At 43.8% G+C, this 22,494-nt stretch overlaps 2 protein-coding genes across 3 annotated transcripts in view; one reads left to right on the top strand and one right to left on the bottom strand.

Moving 5' to 3' along the window:
* The window catches only part of tmem254 (transmembrane protein 254), a 312,289-nt gene that overhangs the window by 268,333 nt on the left and 21,462 nt on the right, over positions 1–22,494 (top strand). The window contains exon 1 of one of the 2 annotated variants that reach the window (XM_083988017.1): positions 6,191–6,195. The exons of the other annotated variant lie outside the window; for it this stretch is intronic. The gene's annotated coding sequence lies outside the window, so the exon portion shown is untranslated. Of the gene's footprint in view, positions 1–6,190; positions 6,196–22,494 lie in introns of those variants that run through there. 2 annotated transcript variants of the gene reach the window in all.
* On the bottom strand, positions 114–22,417 carry LOC310998108 (rho-related GTP-binding protein RhoQ). The gene is made up of 5 exons (XM_083988012.1): positions 21,771–22,417; positions 21,347–21,405; positions 7,794–7,958; positions 4,388–4,483; positions 114–2,518 (listed from the first exon to the last, which is right to left on the bottom strand). The coding sequence occupies exons 1-5, from the start codon at positions 21,910–21,912 to the stop codon at positions 2,357–2,359; spliced, it is 624 nt and encodes a 207-aa protein (XP_083844138.1). The 5' UTR covers positions 21,913–22,417; the 3' UTR covers positions 114–2,356.

Genomic DNA, 22,494 nt, shown 5'->3' on the forward strand with positions numbered 1-22,494 from the left:
CTTAAAACTAAATCAGGTTGTGGCATTAAGAAACAAACGGTTTGTCTAGGTATAAGACTTAGGTAATGCATAAACTGGCTACAATGCTAACCGATTTCCATGTTTTAGGTCTGATTCTTGCAGCACTCGCTAGTTAGAGTCAATTTCGTAGATGTAGGTATGATAAAATGCACTCCAATCATTGATTGATTGAGCAATAATTAGCTCTGGCTAATGTTATTAGCATGACATTTTCTGTAGGGAACTATTGGATGTTTTTGTTCAGTTTGATTAAAATTTTGAACAGTAACAGTATAACACAGACCAGGTCAGATATCATCCTATAAGAGTGACATTGTAATGTGTCAGTTGGTTCAGCTAATGCTGCTAAACAGATAAAGCCTATACCTACATGTTCCATGATCATTTTTCTTTATCTAAGTACCAGGCTCTGGGTTGCAGCCTATTTGAATTTAGTCATGTCATTTCCACTTTATATGGACATGGATGGTGACTGCTCTAAATTTAAATGTACAAATAGCTGGTGCCACTGATCTTCTTGCCTTTCATAACAGTTTGGATCAGTGTGATTTCCAAGGTTCCTGCAGAGCTGCCATTTTGGAGGTGCTGTTGAGAGGATTTTTTTTGGAGATGTGGGGGACTAGGATTGTTTGTCGTAAGAGGATGTGCTATGCTCATTCTTGTGCCTGAGGAATCAGTGTGCATCTACTGTGCTTTACTTTCTAGGGGAGGGACAGTGAGTAGAAGCAGAGGAATGTGCTTTGTTTTGCTGCGAAATGAAGTTGCGTAGACTGTGCTCTGTATTGTGCATTCCATAATTATACAGTATGGGGGTCACCTGATGTAGATAAAAGCGTGTGCATGTGAATCTTTGGACATTGGATATGAATCAGAGTTATATTTCTAAAAAGATATCTCTCTTCTAAACTTTCTTATAGATGATAAAATGATAACATTATAGATAGATTACAAAAGAGAAAACAAAACAAAGCTATTGGTTGACAAAATAATATTTGCAAGGACTGGATGATCACTATTTTAGAGATACAGAAACATAAACTCCATTTAATATACCACCTCCGTTTCTGATAAAGACCTCAGCCCCGATCTCAAGTTACAATATGTTTTGGCATGCCATACTATAAAACCATGGGTTTTTACGAGGCCAAGAACTCTCAAACTTTAGAAAGAAACAGTTCTAGGTCCAAAATCTGTGTTAACAACGTTCCAGTCAGTGGTATAGTTTACTGAATTTAGCGGTATACATACCCAAACCTCTGCTCCTTTTACACTCTTACAGTAATAGTTTACTAATCTTGCACTTGTTAACACACTATTCAGATCAGCTGACTTTAGCTTAGCGGTTAGTGCTGGCTTCTCTCTCTCTCCTGCTCTCTCTTGCTCATTGGATGGACAAATGATAGATAGATAGATAGATAGATAGATAGATAGATAGATAGATAGATAGATAGATAGATAGATAGATAGATAGATAGATAGATAGATAGATAGATAGATAGATAGATAGATAGATAGATAGATAGATAGATAAAGTGCATGTTCTGTCACAAAACTGTAAAATGCCTTACAATCATTAACAATGCAGGAGTTCAGGAGCTTCCTTAGTGGGTATATGTCATATACCTGCATAGCCTGTATACTACACCACTGATTTCACAGTTGTTTGATCTGTGTTATCCACAACTCAAAGCTGTGCGAATTAATCTGCAGGTCCTCAAATGACAAATAATTGGAGACAAACTTTGTGGGCCAACATGAAGTGAAAAAACATGGGCCCTAAGTCCAGGGATAGTGTATATCCCTGGCACTGTCACAGTGTCACTTAAATCAGTTTCTAATTTTATCAGCAGCAGGTTTTTCTGTCACTTGATTTGGACATCTGATGCATCTTGTCAAATTCAAAACTCACTAATCTAACTTTTAAAACCATAAACATCATATGAACTCCTTTACTGTAGCATTTCTCTTCAATCTGAAATGTCATTTTGTGTTTAGTTTTTTTTTTTTTTTGTATGACAGCATACAACAATTTTGTACAGGAAAATGATTACAAATGGTATAAAAGAAGGTAAATTTGAGGCAAAAAGTCTTTAAGGAGAAGAGACTGACTTGGGTTTTGTGCTCCTTTGGTAGTAAACTGCATCCTCAACCCCAGTGACAGGCAGCAGGAGAGAGTTATGGCCTTTTACGAGCACTGCAGCTTAAATCTAGCTCTTGCATTGTCCTTCTCTTTTGTCTCACTCTGCTGTCTGCACATTTTACTTTTGTCTGTCTTTTGCCTTCAGTCTAGGTTTGGTTGATGGTTGGTTGCTGAACAATCTCTCGGGTTCATGCATCACGTGATCAGACAGCAGTTGATGCAGCGAGGTCCCAGTCTTCTCTTCAAAGCCCCCTTCTTTCTCTTGGGTGTCAGGATGGCGATGATGGCCTCGTCGAACACTGTCTTTAGGCCCTTTTGGGTCAATGCTGAACACTCCACATAGCAACATGCACCGATCTGATGAGAGGGAAAACACCAGAAAAAATCCAATCAATGCAGTCTTGAACAACCTTTTTTACAAGTAATTTAAGTCAAATGAATAGTTCAATAATTTGTCAAACATGTAAAAGGACCTATACTATGATTATTATATCTTTTTGGTAAATATTATAGCTGACTAGCTTAGCCTATGACAGGTGATAGAAACGGCTATTTAAACCTGGCTCTGTCCAAATGTAACAACCTCTAAAAGCTCAATTATTCACAACTTCTATCTTGTTGGTTTTATCTGTAAAAAAAGAAGAACACAATAGATGTACTACAGATTATGGGACAAGATGCGACAGGCGAGCGTTTCACTACCTGCCAATGTACATAACCATAACAGACTTCCTGTTCAAGTCAGGTTCAAAGTATATGACACTGGAAATTCATCAGAGGCAGAAGCTTGGCAGCTGCATGACTAGCTTGTAAGGCTGAGTGTATTTCTGTAACCTAATGCTACGGCTATGTGGCTAGCAGTGTAATAATGTATCATTTGCTTTGGGTAGGCGTGATATTATCTGGTAACGTTAGCTGTTGAGCTACTACTTTACAAGACCTTCTCCACTGTGCAAATACAGAGCTCCTGTTAAGTTCATGCATGTTGTAACAGTATCTCATGTGTTTGCTTACAATCGTTTTCAAACATGCATCTCAATATGTTTTTAATACTTCACAATTTTCTAAAGATATTTCTCAAGCGCTCAAAAGTAATAACAGGAAGTGTCATATATTGTTGCTTATTTTGTATGACATGCACAAAATTGAAACATAAGATATCAGTCACATTTAGTTTCCATTTATCTTCTTATGTTACTGACTCCTGTGTTTTGCCACAGTAGCAAATGCAAAATGCAAAATGCAAAATGCAAAATGCAGGCACTCAAAATATTCAAAATAATTTGGAAAATGAAACTATTTGCTTTGTTCTTCTTTTCAGTATCTGACTAGCTCAGCACAGAGACTGGAAACGTGGGGACTGTGTCTTTTCTGAGACCGCCACCTCCTCAACAAGAAACAGCCTGGTCATCATTTTTAACATTCTCGTGTCCTTTGCACAAAGCCAAATGTGCCGTTACCTCCTATTTCCATCAGACCATATGCTAAGCCAAGCTAGCTGTAATCTGGCTCCAGTGCACATTTAGTGCATAGATATCAGAGTGGTATTGATCTTCTCCATAAGAAAGAGAATAAGTATAATCACTAAAATATTCAACTACTTTTATTCCTCAGATGACTTTTTTTTATTTTTTTAATCTAGATTGTTAGAGATGGTGCTGGATGAATAAAGATGTTTAGCTCTGTGACTTCAAATTATTGGCATAAAGTCAAGGCTGTTGCATTTTTAGGATTTTAACATGGACTTACAGGAAAGACAGGTCATCCATGACAACAAAAGACGGTTCACTCACTTTGAGTGATAGAAGTAGCCTGATATTATCTTACATGGGCCTTTGAATCCTACATCTTATTCTATCTTGCTAAAACAAAACACCTGCTTATAAATGAATCTAGACTGTTTTGATGGGTTGACCATTTCTCGGTTTCTGCCTGACAGGACTGATTGATTTTATATCTGCATCCTCCTGTCTTAAACTCCACTGGACATCCTGTTGACACACAAAGTATCCCTGGATTCGTTTCCAAGCAGAGACTGTCCAGTGTTTGATTCCAAGCATTTCACAGAAGCAATTTCATTCCTGGATCAGATCAACACACAGGAAACTAAACAGACCTGACATAATATTGAAACTCGATTCTGCAACACTAAACGTGAAATAGAGGCTTCTCCTCTGTCCAGCGTTCCTGCTACTTCATCCCCTCTGTCAGAAAAAACACACAAACCTCTTTTGCCAGCTTCTGTCCTTGCTCAGTGGCTATGGGCTTCTCCTTCATGTCATTCAGTTTGGCAATGGTCTTGGGGTCATCACGAAGGTCAATCTGAAAGAGAAAGAGACTCTCGTGCTCAGCTATATTATATATATTTTTTTGACTTGTCTGATTTGCCAACAGCAAAATCAGTTATTTCAACACTTTTCTGAGTCCATGCATCATCATCAACACGAGCTGAGTCAAGGAGCTGGAGTGAATAACGTACAGTTTGGTCTCATTTTGAAACAAAGTCATGTTAGCCCACACTTCCTGCTCTTATGCAAAGTGATTTCGCAGGCAGCCACAAAGTTCCATACACTTCTTTTATTCATTGCAATGCTCATCAGCACAAACACCTCATTCCCAACCAATTATGATCAATGCATCCACCTACACAGTCTTGCAGGAAGCAATCATCATTAAGCCTTTTTTTATTTTTAATTGGCTCGATTTGTGTTACCGTGGCTCATGTGCACATTGCACGGTCCACCCGAAGAGCAGTGAGTGAATTATAACAGGAACTGATAACAGAGCAGTAAACATCAGCTGACACAAGATAAATCAGGCACTCGCTACATCCTCCTCATCACCACTGGGCCTGGGCTTGCACTGAATTTGGTTGCCAGGGAACACAGAGCAAAAATCACCCAGCAGTCAGCTCACATTTTGATGTTGACATACAGTATGGTACTGGCGAACAGTTTTAGAACTGAAGGAATAAACTAATACTCTGGATTAATATCATCTCTAAACATTTTATGAAGATCACAAGACATAAGTCCTGCTTCAGCATATTTGCATAATTTAAAATGAGATTGTATGATATCTCCAAGGCAGTGAGGATTTCTGCAACAAGCCACAGACATTTTAAAGCAACAGGAGCAAGATCAGCCTGAGGTTTATGTCTGACTGAATAAAATAACTGACCTGCTTCGAATTCAGTGCTACAAGACTAAATCGGGTTTGTTTAAAGGGATATTTCAACAGGAGTATAGGTTCATTGCCTTTAATTGTCAGTGCAAGCTGTTTTTAGATCGGTGGGGCAGAGACGTGAGCTGCTCAGCTAACGCAACAGAGGCTCATGGTATTTCCACATTTCCAAAACACTCTGGTGGTCAAGTTGTGACCTGCACATTCACCACGCTATGAAATAATAACGTATAATTATGTAACATTACGACACATGAAGCAAATACTTGGAAATACTTGTGATTTTGAAATCACTCCGCCCAGCAGACATGTCTGGAATGTAGTTCCGGTTATGCATTTGCCTCAAAAACAACTCTGTCTCGTAATGTTCCATTATTATTTCATAACGTGGTGAATGTGCAGGTCACAACTTGTCCACCAGAGTGTTTTGGAGTTGTTGGATTGTGTATTTGATGAGTTTGATGAGGGGAGGGCAAAAATACAGCGCACAGTGCAGAGCTCACGTCTCTGCCCCGCCGATCTAAAAACAGTTTGCACCGACAATTAAAGACAATGAATTTACTCCTATGACTAGAGGGATTATGGCAGTAGGCGGATTTTCCAAAATGTTGAAATATCCCTTTAAAGCTACAATGGTCTTCTAAATACTTTTGATTAAACAATGTAAAAATATACAGTATGTATTATGGTGCATTTTCATCTTTAGTGGATAGGGCAATGGAGATGGACAGGGAAGCAGGGCTGACCTGCAGTACAGATCATCACAGTCGGGAGTCTAACTGCCGATCAACTGCTTTGGGGCCGACTATGTCCATATGGGACGTGCTCTGACCACTTGACCACAGAGCAGCCCCACTTACAGTATGTGTCATTTTAAAAAAGGGTCATGTGTAGTCCTGTACCCAGGAGACCATAACCCACTTCTACAGTTTCCATCAGCTCTCTGGAGCATCGTAGCAGCTATCAGCTCATTGCTTTAGGTTTACAACCCACGCTTTTACTGATGTAATTCAGTCTCACAGCTCTCATCAACTGGGCTTCTAGCTATTTTCAATACTGATAACAGAGTTTCTAAAAGACAAAGTTCACAACTAGCTGGTGAACACAGCTGGTGGAGACCAAAGCAGAGCCACGAGGAGAGTTAGCATTCTTCAGGGTGGTGTGGTGCGGTGAGACAATTGGCATCATGTTAGAACATTTTTGTATTATTGACCTTCAAATCTCTACTTTGTTCCATCAGAAGTGTTCAAGGTTTGATTTAGAAAATGAAAACAGCATCATTGCATGAGAGCAGCTCTGTACTGTTACAGAAATAAAGAGGTGATGGTCAAAGGCTCCATGAGGTTAGACGCTGGAAAACATTTTCTAAAAGCAAAGTGGTCCATTACAATATGCAAGGCCGAGACATTAGACTGGAAGATATTAAACAGAGGATGATGCTGGGCAGCGACCTGCATAAAGACCCTGAGGCAGTGAGAGGAGTCAGAGAATCTTAACACAGCTGCTGAGCTGTAAAAGCTGCTGGAACACAATGTGGCAACAAAAGACTAAAACCTCTCTGTACATTTGATGAGCCACGACGGTGATCATATGGTGACTGAATGTTAGTTTAGCATACTTTTGATTAAATTTGCCTCAGCAGTGGTCCTTGATGCTTTTAGGTTGGATCGTTCTAGCCTCACTTTAGATGACCTGGCTGAGATTTGATGATTCTTGGAGCTGCTCCATGTATGACTGTGTGCCCCAGGAATCATAAGTCTGGTTTCCAGACTGCCCTCTCTTTTCCTCCCAATGTCATGTTTTACTTCAGGTTGTACGAGCAGCTGGTGCTGTTTGATGTGCAGCTACAGTGAAGTGTATGTGTGATGTTGGGAGAGTCAACCACTGGTTATTTCTATCATCAATCCATATGTGGAATATTTGCAAGGAATAATCAAATCATCAATTCATTATTGTATCTGTTCAATGTAAGAAAACAATGAAAAATGCTCAACATGACAATTTCAAAAGTCTTGTTATGTCCAACAGTACAAAAATCACAGATACAGTTTACAATTACAGCAAATCCATTTATATGTTTCTACTTGCACCTTTGCAAACTATTACTGTGTAAAAGGCGTGGCTTTTGAAAAGGTAAGCACAGTCCAACATTAACTTTTTACTTCTGCTGGTTGTGTTTTGGCTTTAAAATCATTCAAGTATTGTGCATTTGTGAAGATTATTATGCTAAATAAAATGTGCTGAGGGAAACAGGCTGACTTCTGTTTTTTTTCTCCAATTCCAGTTCTTACTGTTCAATGTTTTGTCTTTATGTTAAGCACATTGAGTTGCCCCTTCGTATGAAATGTGCTATATAAATACAGATTCCTTGCCTTGCCTATAACAAAACATGATGAGGTGTTTTTTTTTCCTATTACAATCTGGATGTGGAACAGATTCAGGGACTGACCTGTGTGCCAATGAGCAGGTAGGGGACACTGGGTGCATACTCCTGCAGCTCGGGCACCCACTCTTCTCGCACATTCTGGAAACTGGCAGGGTTGACCACAGAGAAGCAGATTAGGAAGACATCGGTCATCGGGTAGGACAACGGCCTCAAGCGGTCATAGTCCTCCTGGAAGAGAACAGGACACCAACAGTTAACAGGGCTCAGAGTTGAAGAGGGACAAAGAAAATAATAGGGAGACTATTCATTTCAATTTCTTAACATCTAAGAAATTCCTGAATTATTAATGTGTGTAAAAGAGAGCTCCGAATGCAGGCAGAATGCTACAGTACTGACTACACTGTGCTCAGCTAGCTCTGGTTGGGTTCTACAGGACAATAATGTCAAGTATAAAAAAGTGCACTTGGAATTGAAGAGAAATGAAAGTGAAGAAGATGACCTTCACATGAGACTTCCTCTCTCTTTTACTCTCCCATCCTGACAAAGACAGTTAGGGATTATTTTACATCTGCGAGCGGAGCACATAGGGCAATGCCACAAGACGGAGAAAACCTGACACGCTGCCATCTCTGATATTTGTGTGGTGTAAATGGCCAATTCACAGACGCAAGACTGTCCTTTGTGCGCCAGATCAAGTGCTGCCTTGTCCTCAGCAAAGATAAACCCTTTTGACAGAGTCTCTGACTTGCTCACACATGAATATTCATGGCCCAGCTCACTTCTTCTTCTTCTTCTTCTGATGGCTTTCTGCTGCTATAGCTTGAAGACACAGCCCGTCAATGGATGTCCAATAATCAGATATGACTCAACCAGACCAGCTTGGACCAAGTGAATCAATCTCACTCTCGTGTCTTGGAAATATACTGTCCACATCCCCCCCAAATCAAAGCAAATTGGATACAACATCCCACTGTGCCAGAGAGCTGGAGTGGGACAGCCGAGCGCTGGCATGACAGTCTGTCTGTGTCCCGTTCTCTGCCAAACACACACACACATAGTCCAATACCATCACACCACTACAATCCCAGAGACTGAGCTGTCTCGTACAAATGGATTATAGGAAATTGTTATGCAAATGTCAGGAAATTCTCCAAACACCGGTAAATCTGCCAAGCAAGGGTGTCACTTTTATTTGTTGCTTGTGTAATTAATTGAGGATGTAGTGACTTTACATGAGATTGGGATTGATGACTACAGCAGAGCACAAATCTTCATGCCAGCGCTCGTATAGTGTCGATGACTCAACTGCAGCTCACTGGAACGGGGCAAGTGGATGTAATTCAAAAATTTATGAAGTGTTCATGCTCTTCCAAACGTGTACAGTGTTTGAGAGTGTTCACAGGGCGGCTGGTGTAAGGAGATGACTCTTAGCGGTGCTTTTAACTTCTTAAGAGTGCAGAAGGTCAGGGGGCTGACAGGGGCAGTGAGATTCTACACGACACTTCTGGAAATGACAACTTACCTGACACTATGTGAACTTCCTGATGGGATACATCAGTTATGAAAGCAAATCATCTAGTGCTACAAAGAAGCAGAGTCAAATGATGAGCATTTTGCAAATGACAAAGCAACAACATGAAGACATGAACATGAAGCCCTGAAGAGGTGGGTGCTTAGGAGCAGAGGCGTTGCAACAGGGCAGGCAGCCCAGGCAATTGCCTAGGGCCCTATGCTTGAAGGGGGCCCCCAGGGACGGACTGGCATTGGTCCATATCAGTGACAACTTGATGTTGCTACTGGCTGTGTACATTGAATGTTGTGCCTATAGTCATCCCACTATCATATATAAAAATAAAACCACCCTATAGCGACATAGCAACAACAAGCAAGCGAGTGATTATGTACATTCATTGAGCAAAAATTATGAAAGTAAAATATATATTTCTCACTAGAAATGCAATCAAAGGGCATTTTTATGCAGAAACTACCTCAAAATATTGATTTTTCTACTAAAAATGATAGAAATGTTTGCTATGTTTTTTTGTTCTCACAGCCGGAAACTTGAGAGTCACGTGACTGGACGCAAAACAATCGAAAAAAATGTAACTGTCATACAATTTAAGAGCCATTATTGTAAACCCTCTATGTTTTTGCACTTTGGACCAATGTAGCCAAGGTACGTTTTATATGAGACTGGGTTGGCATAGTATGCAGAATTGAATCATCAATGTTTTGGGATTTTTGGATTCATTAACAGTTTGTGCACGATCGGGGGTGGGGGCCCCTCCAAGTTACCTCTTGCCTGGGGCCTCCAGAGTGTCTAGAAACGCCCCTGCTTAGGAGTCAGGGATGAAAAGTACTTCTCAGTTGCATTATAGGAATTGTAGGATCTGTGGTTTTTGGAGCCCTAGCTCAAGATGTGTCTGCCTCTGCTACATTGATCTTGGACTAAAAGTAAGTGCTTGGGCCAAAACCTTTTTATGACGTCTGAGGGAGTAAGTAGGTCATTGTGGGTAAATGTTGCAGATCGATGAGCAGGACTGATACAGCAGTACTGGCATTTTACATTTTTATATTTAGCATCAAGATGACGAAGAACCATGACTCATCGAGTATTTCAGTCACTGAGTTAACACTCCTGTCTGGTTATATTATACTTTAAAAGTTACTCATTTGAAGTACATTAATTAGATTTTCCATGATGTATTTCAGTGTGGAAGTATATTCCAATATTGAAATGTAAAAATGATACATTGCCAGCAGCAGTTCACATCCCATCTGAGTTGAAGAGCACCCCCACTTACATCAAATGAAACTTTTACATTTTTATGAAATATATTATCAGGTCTATGAATCTTCAATGAGGAAAGCAAGTCATCATGAGCAGCAAAGGCTGCAGACGTCATTTTGCAACTACATTTACAGCAGGATAAAGTGCATCAAGATGTGTTTGATTCAGCCTATAGCAGGCAACTGTTCAGTTGGTCACACTGTGGTTGCTTCACAGTAATGAACTAGAGGGCATCTTACTATGGGATCACACCGGCCACAACACCAATCATACTGACAACCCAGACCACAACCTTCACCAGACTCTGCCATCGTTCTGATCTCAACTACACACCTGTAAAGTTTTAGTACTGTATCTCGCTCGTTGTGACAAAACCCGTCCCCAGACAGACACACTGTGTAAACACCAGCCAGAGCAGACAAGTGTTTCCACCGCCACATTTTTCCATGATGACTTGCACACGCAGACTCGCAAGGTGAAAGCAATACCAGCCACACTGTCAAGGTTGTAAATCAGAATGGGGTCTATAGAACCTCAATTTCTTACACGCTGACATAGTAGAGACAAAAAGCCCTATATACTGTTATAGCCCTGTAGACTGGGATAGGGGATTTTATTACATACATATATTCACTGTGTGTGTGTGACGTGTACCCTGGCAGTGAATGAGCAAACGTAAAGTGTAACATTTGCCCACCCTTTTCAGATATCACTGTTCCTTTGTATCTGCATTTATGTGCATCCCCCTGTCCTCATATAGCTACTGTACAGTGGCAAGAAAAAGTATGTGAACCCTTTGGAATTTCATAGTTTTCTGCATTATCTGGTCATTTAATGTGATCTGATCTACATCTAAGTCACAAGTATAAACAAACACAAATTGTGCTTTATAATACTTGATGTCCTTATTGAAGATGTCCATTAAACATTCACAGTGCAGGTGGAAAAAGTCAGTGAACCCTTGGATTTAATAAGTGGTTGCAGCTCAATCAAATGTTTCCTGTAGCTGCAGATCACAACTGATCAACACTGAAATGAATTCTGGACCGTTGGTCCTGACAGAACTGCTTCAGCTCAACCATGTTATTATGGTCTGGTATTATGTCTGGTGAGAATGGCTCTCTAGAGGTCATTCCACAGCATCCCTTTTGGATTCAGGTCTGGTTCTCTGACTGGGCCGCTCCCAAAGGTGGAGTTTCTTTTGTTGAAGCTACTCTAGATGATCTAGATAGTAGATTTACTTCAATCTTTAGTCTCATTGTCCTGCTGCATCACACAACTTCTACTGAGTTTAAGATGGTGGACATCCACCCTGACATTATCCTGTAGGAAGCATTTTAATAAACTCTGGATGAGGTCAAACTGTCCAGGCCCTGAGGCAGCAAAGCCCCAAACCATGATGCTCCTCCACCGTACTTCACCGCTGACATGATGGTTATATGCTAATATAACACCAATATATATATATATATATATATATATAGCACCAACCCTTGACGCCGAGAACAACATCAAAGAGGATTTCTACCGGATGCTTGATCACATCATTCAGAAAACTCCAACCACGGACAAGCTCATACTCATGGGAGACTTCAATGCTCGAGTGGGCACAGACCATCTTGTATGGAACCGGGTCATCGGTCAGCACGGAGTGGGGAAAATGAACTCCAACGGGCTACGGCTCCTCTCCCTCTGTGCAGAACATCACCTGGTCATCACTAACACCACTTTCCAGATGAAGAACCGGCTCAAAACCACCTGGCAGCACCCCCGCTCGAAGCATTGGCATCTCCTGGACTACGTGATTGTCCGCCAACAGGACAGACGGGATGTTACCATCACCCGAGTCATGCGTGGAGCAGAATGTTGGACCGATCACCTCATGGTCAGATCCAAGCTCCTCATGTATATCCAACCACGCTGTCCGAAGAAAGCCTCAATCAGAAAACTCAACTGTGCAGCCCTCAACAGCTCCACCACCAGAGACAACCTTCGACGGCTCCTTGCAGCAAACCTTGACCAGATCCCTGAGGCTTCCACTGACTGGCCATCTTTGCATCATGCCATCTACAGCGCGGCCTCAGTGGCAGTAGGTCCCTCAAGGAAACGTCACCAGGACTGGTTTGACTGCAACTCAGCCAAAATACAGTCACTTCTTCAGTCAAAACATCAAGCTCACAAAGCTCTCCTGTCCTGCCCTGGATCTGCCACTCTGAAAGCCTCCTTCACCACAGCAAGAGCCGAGGCCCAGCGTGAGCTTCGGGTCATGGAGGACACCTGGTGGGTGACGAAGGCCCAGGAGATCCAGACCCTGGCAGACCACAACAACACCCAGGGCTTCTACGACGCCATTAAATCGCTGTACGGCCCCAGAAAGCAGGCAATTGCCCCTGTCCGTTCTGCCGACGGATCCACTCTCCTCAAGGACCACCACGAGATCCTTGGCCGCTGGGCACAACACTTCAAGACCCTACTCAACAACACCAACCCCACCGACCCTCTCATCCTGGACAAACTCCCTGACATGCCACCAGTCACGCACCTCGACTCCCCGCCACAATACCAAGAAATCCGCCAGGCCATTAGCAGCCTGAAAAACAACAAAAGTGCAGGACCCGACGGCATCCCACCCGAGATCTTCAAACACGGAGGATATCTCCTAACCCGCCGCCTACACCTCCTGATCCAGCACTCCTGGGAACACGAGACCCTCCCACAGGACTGGAAGGACGCCAACATTGCTGTCATCTACAAGCGCAAAGGCGACAGAGCTGTCTGTGGGAACAGCCGTGGAATCTCCCTCCTCTCCATCGCAGGGAAAGTCCTAGCTAAGGCTATGCTCAACAGGCTGGTGGAGCACATCTCAGAAACTGCTCTTCCGGAGACACAATGTGGCTTCCGGAAGACCAGATCCACCACCGATATGGTCTTCGTCCTGAGACAGCTAATGGAGAAGAGCAGAGAGCAGCGCAAAGACCTTTACATAGCCTTCATTGACCTCAGCAAAGCTTTTGATACCGTCGACCGTGAGCTGCTCTGGCAACTGCTTTCCAAATTTGGGGTACCACCCAAGTTCCTCTCCATCCTGCAGCAACTGCACAACGGGATGCATGCCAGAGTCCTCACCGGAGAGCTCCAGTCAGAGCCCTTCGAGGTGAAAACTGGGGTGAAGCAAGGCTGCGTCTTGGCACCGGTACTCTTCAATCTCTTCCTCTCTGCTATCACATACCTCTTCCATCGTGCCCTGGAACCTGGAGACAGTGTCAACCTAGAATACCGTCTGGACGGTAACCTCTTCAACATCCGACGCCTCCAGGCTCACACGAAGACCAAGACCAATAAAATTCACGAGCTGCAGTACGCTGACGACTGTGCAGTCCTAGCACACAGTCCAGAGACCATGCAGCAAGCCCTCAACACCCTCTCCTCCCTGTACCAATCCTTTGGACTTCAGGTCAACACTCAAAAAACCGAAGTCATGACCCAACTCTCTACCCAACCTGCCTCCCCCCCGTGCTTTCATTTAAATGGAATCCCACTTAAAACTGTCGACCACTTCACCTATCTCGGCTCCACACTATCCCAACACTGCAGCCTTGACACCGAAATACACACCCGCATCAATAAAGCCTCATCAGCCTTTGGACGCCTGCGCAACAGAGTTTTTGAAAACCGGAACCTGAAGGTCAGCACCAAGGTCGCCGTCTACCACGCAGTCTGTGTTTCAACCCTACTCTATGGGGCAGAAACATGGACCCCATATAGACGGCACATCAAAAACCTGGAGGGCTTCCACATCCGCTGCCTTCAGAAGATCCTTGGTCTGTCGTGGGAAGACCACACTCCCTACACTGAAATCCTGAGCGGCACCAATTCCATCTGTATGGACGCAGCCGTTGCCAAAAGACACCTACGGTGGATAGGACACACCATCCGCATGCCTGACCACCGCCTGCCTCGCCAAGTCCTCTATGGCTAACTAAGTGCTGCAAAGCGAGCCCCTGGCGGACAAAAGAGACGCTACAAGGACTACACAAAAGACCTGCTAAAGCGCAGCACCATCAACCCCACGCAGCTTGAATCTCTGGCACTCGATCGACCAGCCTGGCAGGCCACCTGTGCCAGAGTAACCTCGTCCATACATGACGGCAACCAGCAGAGGAGGACCGAGAGACGAGCCCAGCGACACCAAAGGGCAGCCGGCATCCAACCTGCATCCGGGCTCCCCTGCCCAGAATGCGGACGGATGATCGGCTCACGGATCGGCCTCGTCAGCCACCTGAAGTGGCACCAGCGACAACATCGCTAACCCCCCTCCCCCACCCCCCCTCCCCACCCCAAGAAGCAAGCGTCATCATCGTACACGATGGACAGCTAAGAGATGCTAATATGCAGCGCCATTTATATGTACAAAAAATACTAAAAATGAAATCTTAGTTTTATCAGCCCACAAAACATGTTCCCATTAGTGTTGTGGAGTCAGTGGCAAACTTCAGGCCTGCAATGGAACTCAAAACTATTAATGCAGAAAACTAGGAAATTACAATTGTTCACATACTTTTTTTGCCACTGCACTGCAAAAACTCAAATATCTTAACAAGAATATTTGTCTTATTTCTAGTTAAAATGTCATTTCTAGTTCTAATTATATATTGTATTCTAATTATACTGAAAAAAACACACTTTTCACAAAAATCTGATAGTGCAGCAAGTTTTTCTTCCTTATTACGAGCATAAAAAACTTGCTTTCACTGGCAGATTTCTCTACTTATTTCAAGTGAAAATTTGTTTGAAACAAGTGAAAATGATCTAAAAACAAGTGAATTTTTAGGTGATGAGTCTTATTTTAAGTGGAAAGAGATTACAGTAGTTTTGACTAATGAAGAAATAAGACAGATATTCTTGGAAAGATTTTGAGTTTTTGCAGTGTGCATATAAAATATCTGTCACACAGTGTCTACTTATGTGTGTCCATGACCTTTCCCTTTTCCCTGCACAAGTGGATAGTCTGGTCCCTCTGCGAGCCACAGACATAAAGGAATACAGTGTAAGCCACTCAGCAGTTTACTGTAAACAGGCCTGCAGCTTCTCTGAGACCCGTCTTGGCCTCTCACACGTTCCTCGGTGCACCGCTGACACATTACCGAAGACAGTGTGCCCACTCGCCTCGCAGCGTGCACACAGTGAGGCTGTATCATCGCCCCAGTGTTCAGTGTTAAATTTGATTAGGACCCCAGAGATGTTTACACTCATGCTGCTGTTAGAGCGCTTTGATGAATGTTTCCACCAGAGGTATGTCGCATGATTTTATTAGCACAGTTCAACAGGTTATGTGTACATCCCAGACACGTTGCGTAACAGTCTTTTTTTCCGAGGCAGTCAGGAGGAGCGTCTGGTAAATATTATGACCAGTGGGACGTGGACAAAAAGGGAGTGAGAGCGATTTGGTGTGATGAAATCTCAACACTAACCCTACTCTCCATACATGTCCATACATATCCAGCAGTGTCTTCATTTGGCCGCTGCGTGAGCTCCGTGTGCCGGCGCTCTGTTGACTCAGTGACATATGAGTGCAATGATATGAGTGAGTCATTCCCTCTTCCATAACCCCCTCCTTCTACTGCTCTCTCTTTCTACAGCCTTCCTCCTCTTCTATCTCCACCATCACCCGGCTATGTCAGGGACGCCTGCTCTAAGATGGCCGACGGGAAAACGGGACCCAGAAGTAGACGTCGCCTCTGTTTGCAAAGTTCAGTCTCTGATCTGATATCTGCATATTGCAGAACTGGATTTAACCTTTGGAGTAAATGAAACAGGTTGCTATTGATGGGGAAATCTGACAGTTTAAAGGTCCAGTGTGTAATAATTAACAAGGTTTATTGGCAAAATCTGAATATACTAACCATGAATATATTAGTATAAGTGTATAATCGCCATAAAATAAAATTGGTTTGGTTTTCGTAGCCTTATAATTCTTCTTTTATATATACATATAGCAAGGGTTTTGCTTTAGAGAGTATTGCCATCTTGCGCTGCCATGTTTGTACGGCAGCCTGAACGGAAAAGAGAGCAGGTTTCGGCGCATAAATAAAAGAAAGAAGAAAGGAGGAGGAAACAGCATGGTAAAATGGTTTAGATCTTCACCTCATCGCTCCATGCTCCTGAAATACTCCCAGTCGTGGTAAACAAGTTTTTTGTCCTCGGAGGCCACCGTCACTTTGCTGACGGGAGGGGTGAGTGCGAGTGAGTGCGCGCCGCTATCTACCATCTGAACGCTAGATATCGCGGTTTTACCACCATTTTACACACTGGACCTTTAATGTTGCCTCTAATGGTAGTTGTATACAGACGACGCATGGTCCAACATACTGAAAATGGACACCTTCATTAAAAGCTGCAGCACCTTCTAATTTTAAATACTTCCTTTTAACACCGGCTTAACACTTAAACACTGAATGTTACAATATTTAAATACGCTGCTCTCGGTGGTGATGATACAGCAGTTAGAGGTCCGTTACCCACCAGTATGAACTCATGAACACAGCTGTATGATGTGTTACTCTCTGATGATGTCATTAGGGCTTATCTCAGCTGTATGATGACCAAATCTAACCATCAATCCTACTAACAGGTGCAGTTTTGTAGTTTAAACTGTAAAAACACAAGTGAGAAGCACTGTTACACTGGGTGAGGTCAGGTGTTACCCTGCATTGACATACACACATACACACAGTAGTTTTGTTTATCAAACCAACCCTGTGCAGCTGATGTAAACACTGACTTGTGCACCAAATTATCAGCTGCTGAAAATAGTTCCCAACAAATGTAGCTACTACTGCACATTTCTTATAAAATTATGAAACAACTGTATATGAAGTTTAAAAATCTTGTTTCTGTCCAGAGTAAACAGCAGGGACATAAAGTGTTGAAGAGTGATCTGTGGAGCTGTTGGTGGGAGGATTACTGAGGTTAGCCATTTCCCCCACATAGTAAGCATATTATGAATAATAACAGTATAGAGTCTGCCAGTAAACCCAGAACTCCAAGCTTTCATCACTTCCTGTTCCCTCGTCTAAAAGTCAATATGTTTTTTGAATGGGATTTTAATAAAATCAAATATGTTAACAAAAGCTTAAGCAAGTTTCAGGTTTTGTTCTACAACATAAAACACGTCAAAAAAAGCGGTTGCTAACAAGTTGCTCAATACGACTACAAACCCTGTCTGGGAAATTAAACGTCATCACCCCCAACAGGCCAGAGTGTTCTTATGGAGGTCATTTTATGTTATTTATGGCTCTTGAACAAGTAAAAACACTACCATTTCCCCATTAGACAATGTTTTTAAAATAAAGCAGCTGAAATCAGTGGAAAGCTTAGTGGTGGTGACATCAGTCATGTGACTGTGTAGTAGTCCGCTAAAGCCTAACATTAGCTTTTTACTATCGCATTTAAGCTTCAAATACTAAAAAGTGTTCATGTGTGAAGATTATCTCACTGAACAAAACTTGTATCATAAACTTGTGTTAGCCACAAAGCTTATTTTCTGACATCATCCAAAATGCAATGTAAAAACCCCATTTACTTTCTTTTCCGGGAACCAGCGCGATGCTAAACTTTCCGGTTTTGACGTCAGCCCTTGATCGCTCTATTATTGTCACAAGACGTGGAACTGAGATTGTGCAGAGAGACAGTTTATAATGTCTTGGCGCCTCTGGTCCAGCTGAGAGTCTGGAATCTGGATTCATTTGGCAACTTTGCTTTAGGCCTTTTCACTACGGTAACCCTTATTCTTTTGTTAAAAAGACAAATCAGTTCATTGAAACCCACACTGACTAATCATAATCCTTAACTTTCAGTACTGAAATGGTTCCCTCCAGACCAGGAAACCGTGGGTACGAGGGCGAGGCTACTCTAAAGCGTTAAGAGTGTGAGCTGAGGCATGTCTATAGGATTCCTGTTCCTCTGTGTCTGAGCAGCTGAGGGGTGACAGGCACCCAGCTCTCCAGCCCTCCAACCCTCACCCCCCAGCCTCCACCTGCCACCCTGTCATCCTCCACTGGGACGTCTGAGGGTCACTGGGCCACTTCGGGTTGCTGAGTCACACATAGAGGTGATCAGACTGTAGTAGACGCTGAGCGAGGGGGGGCGGGGGTAAGAAGAACTTGTGGAGTGGTAAAAGTGATAACAGAATGTGCAGTTGAGAGTGGGAGTATTTGAGGGGGCCGAATAAATGAGGAACACTCCAACGACAAAGTGGAGGTTAATAGGGCGACGGGACACGGATCCCACACATGGTACCAACTCAGGAGTTCCTCTCCCTAAAGCGTTTCCATGGGTACCACAGCACTTAGCATCCACTTCCTGTTTCATCCTGCTCCTCCTCAGGCAGCGATGCTAGATTTTCTTGAGTGCAGCGTGAGCAGCAGCAGAAGAATGAATGAATAAATAAAGACTTTCCCCTCTGTTCCCTCATCACATTCAGCAAAACAGACTTTACAGACCTTGCATATGGAATAATTCAATAGGCGCACGCCTGGGGGGAGCGACGTGGGAGCGACGTGGGAGCGCACAGACAATAATAGCAGGAGGGGAAGTGGTATCAACAGCAGACAGAGCTCAGTGGCATTCAGGTCACTGCCGAGTCGTGATTATGTTGCCTGACATGTAACAGTGACGTGACAGCCAGGAGCCCCCGTCTGATGAGGGCACGACGGCAGCGAGGAACTGTAATGCTGCTGCTGGAACAGCAAAGCATTATGGGAGCTCTAGTCATGTGAGGAATATAAATATTACAGGGAGCATGAAGCCATGAATGGAACATGTGTAGGACAGGCCAGACGGAGGGGGAGGATGATGTCGACTAGAGAAAGGTTTAAATTAAAGTATGACAAAGAAAGGGAAAAGAAAATGAAACCAAGAGACTTCACCCAGTTTCTGAGCAATTCCACACCCCTCCTCTTCCTCGCCGTTCTTCGCCTTCCCCCATCTGTCTCTCTCTCTTCCTCTTTCTGTCTTCCTCTCACTTTTCCTCTCCCCCTCTCTCTCTTTGGGGCGCCGCTTTTTTGATCAGATGTTGAAGCTATAAACATTACCAGCTGGCCTTGTGCTCCACATAAAGAGGTCAGCCGAGTGAGGGGGGTGGGGTGGGGTGGGGGCTTTGCATTTTCAAGAGTAGTAACTCTACCCTGGGCGGGAGGCAGCACCCACAGCAGACATCTGGGAGAACTTCTCCATTTCAGAGACACTCTGAATCAGCTAAAAACAACCCCTCCTCTAACACACAGTATCAAGCTCGCAAGAATAGACAATAAGGTTGTGTTCCTCTTTTTACTACGGAGTAGTAACGCTCCTCCTGCCATCTGCTTTCTTGAGGGAAAAAATATAGCAACAGCCACAGGTAGCTGTCTGGGTGGGAGGGAGGGAGGAGGGAGGGAGGGCGGCTGTGATTTGCTATTCATGGACTTGTGCATTTAGCATTCGTGAATGAACAGATGAGAGAAATGCCTGAATATTCCCCAGCTGACCCCTCGGTGCTCGGTGTTTTAGAGCAGCTCACGTTACAGAATGTGACTCATTCTGATTTCACACAGTTAAATCCAGTCCTGTGGAAAGTGTTAACTATTAAAGGTCTGACAATTTGACGTTGGCTTTCAGCCTGCAGAATGGGCAGGTGAAGGCCACACAGAGAGTGTTGCAGTCCAAACTTTGTGGTGCTACGAAGCGTTGTCTTGCAAACAAAGTTGTGTTTGCATTTCCCATGTTACTGCTCACAATTGTCAATCAGCAAAATATTATCTAGTGTATCTGGTGTGTCCTAAACAAATCATATGGGGGTCCATTTCTACTGAATAGCACTAAATAGAACTAGTGCATCCTTATCTCAAAAGACTAAGATGGGCATTCAGGGCTCAAGTACTGTCTCAAATGGACATAAGTCTGTTTTTCAACATCAATTAAATCTGTTGGTTTTGCTTATCCCATAATCATTTTTTGGAGTCAAATATGTCAGAAAATAAAATGTTGACATTTGTCATTTGTTTGATTGTTGAAGCAAAAATTACATTTATAATCAATTACCAAAGCCATGACAATCGAATCATCGATTATTTGACTTCAACTCTTGCCCAAATGGCCGACTTATAACTAAGACCACATGAGAGTGTTTGTCCTCTGAGTTGTCAAGACACAATCTTGTCCCAGATGTTGGTATTGTCAACTTTAGTGAGGCCGTGTCTGTCATGTGTGTCCATATGCTGGTGTGTTTGTACATATCGGCTCTTCTGCTGAGTGGAAACACTATTGTGTGTGTACGCGTGTATAAGGCAGTGCATTTCCAGTACAGTTTTAACTCTCGCCCTCTGAATGGCACATTGTAAAGAAAAAGCCCAGGCATTAGGCAACCCTATTAACAAACCTGTGACATCACTATTGGACATAGGAGCTCTGTTCTCCACATAATAGAACTATTGAAACCCCCCTTCACTACCATCACTGTCCATGGCACACCAGACTCTGGCAGTAAACCCATGTGCGAAAACCATCACCTGTTGCAGCTTAGTGTCTTGCCTGAATATGAAGCCTGTGGGCGTGTTGGATAGTTATTGGTCCCAGGAGGACGTTGGGAGACCGAGATAGAGATAGAGTGAGAGACAGAGAGCAAGACCCTGTGTGTGTGTGTGTGTGTGTGTGTGTGTGTGTGTGTGTGTGTGTGTGTGTGTGTGTGTGTGTGTGTGTGTGTGTGTGTGTGTGTGTGTGTGTGTGTGTGTGTGTGTGTGTGTGTCCTTGACATGCTTGGCACCTGGCCAGAGTAGAAAATAAACTGTACCTGACCAGCTGTGTCATACAGTCCCAACAAGTACTGCTTTCCACCGACGTTGACACTCACTGCAAAAAAGAAAAAAAGAAAAATGACAAAGAGCAGTTGAGAGAAGGAAGAAGAAGAGGGGGGGTGGGGGCTAAAAAAGGAAGGAGGGAGGGAGGGAGACTCTAGGTCCCCCAACCCCTCTCTGCTATGAAGAAGGCAAACAAGTGGTTTTGATTATAGCAACAGATGAGAGCCAATGCAGTTGGAGGGAGCGAGGCAGAGGAAACTGGCTGTTTATTCTACTGTCTCAGTAGAATTTGCTGTACAGTTGCCTCTCATTGGGATGGATACAGGGGAAATCATTACGAAACATACAACAGCCGCAGTTGATTGTGTCACAATGTTAATACTAGACACTGACAAATAAGAAGAAGTGTATTCTTACCTGCATAATGATCAAAGACTGTGGGCACATACTCCTCTGGAAAGGCGTCATTGGCATAGCTCATCAGAAGACACGTTTTCCCCACTGCACCGTCTCCGACCACAACGCATTTTAACATGATAGTACCGGTTCCGTTAGCCATGGTCCCGACCTTACCGTCGTCATCATCGGCCCCAGACGCCCTGTTGTCCCGACCTCCCCCGCCTCCCCCTGCTCCCCCTGCTCCTGCTCCTGCTCCTGCTCTGCTCCTTCTGCTCCTGCTGCTGATGCCGCTGCTGGCGCTGGGCGGTGATCCCCAGCATCACCAGCGCCGGAGGCGGACTCCGCGGCGCACGGAGTCGGACTGGAACTGCATCCTTATTCCCCTCCTTCCTCCTCCTCCACACACACCACCACCGGTTACGGTACTCCCAAATTTAGCCGTGAAGGAGTTCCCCTTTCACGGCTGATAAATTGAGCAGCAGGGTCCTTCTAGGTCCTGAATAGGTCTTCTTGATAACGGTTTCTTTCTCCCAACCAAGTGTAACACAACCGAGAAGTGGCACCGCTGCCACTCACTCAGTGCTGCTGCCGGTCAGTACTGTCCGCTCCCCGGTGCGCCCCACGCCTGTGCTCTGGCTCCCTGGCGCACTGTGCTGCTGGTGAACGAGGTGGGTGCGCTTGGTGGAGAGGCGGAGCTTGGATTTGAAACCAAGGGGCTCTGGATAAAGTAGCTACACTCCGC

The sequence above is a fragment of the Trachurus trachurus genome (assembly GCF_905171665.1).
Source record: "Trachurus trachurus genome assembly, chromosome: 15".
Lineage (NCBI taxonomy): Eukaryota > Metazoa > Chordata > Actinopteri > Carangiformes > Carangidae > Trachurus > Trachurus trachurus.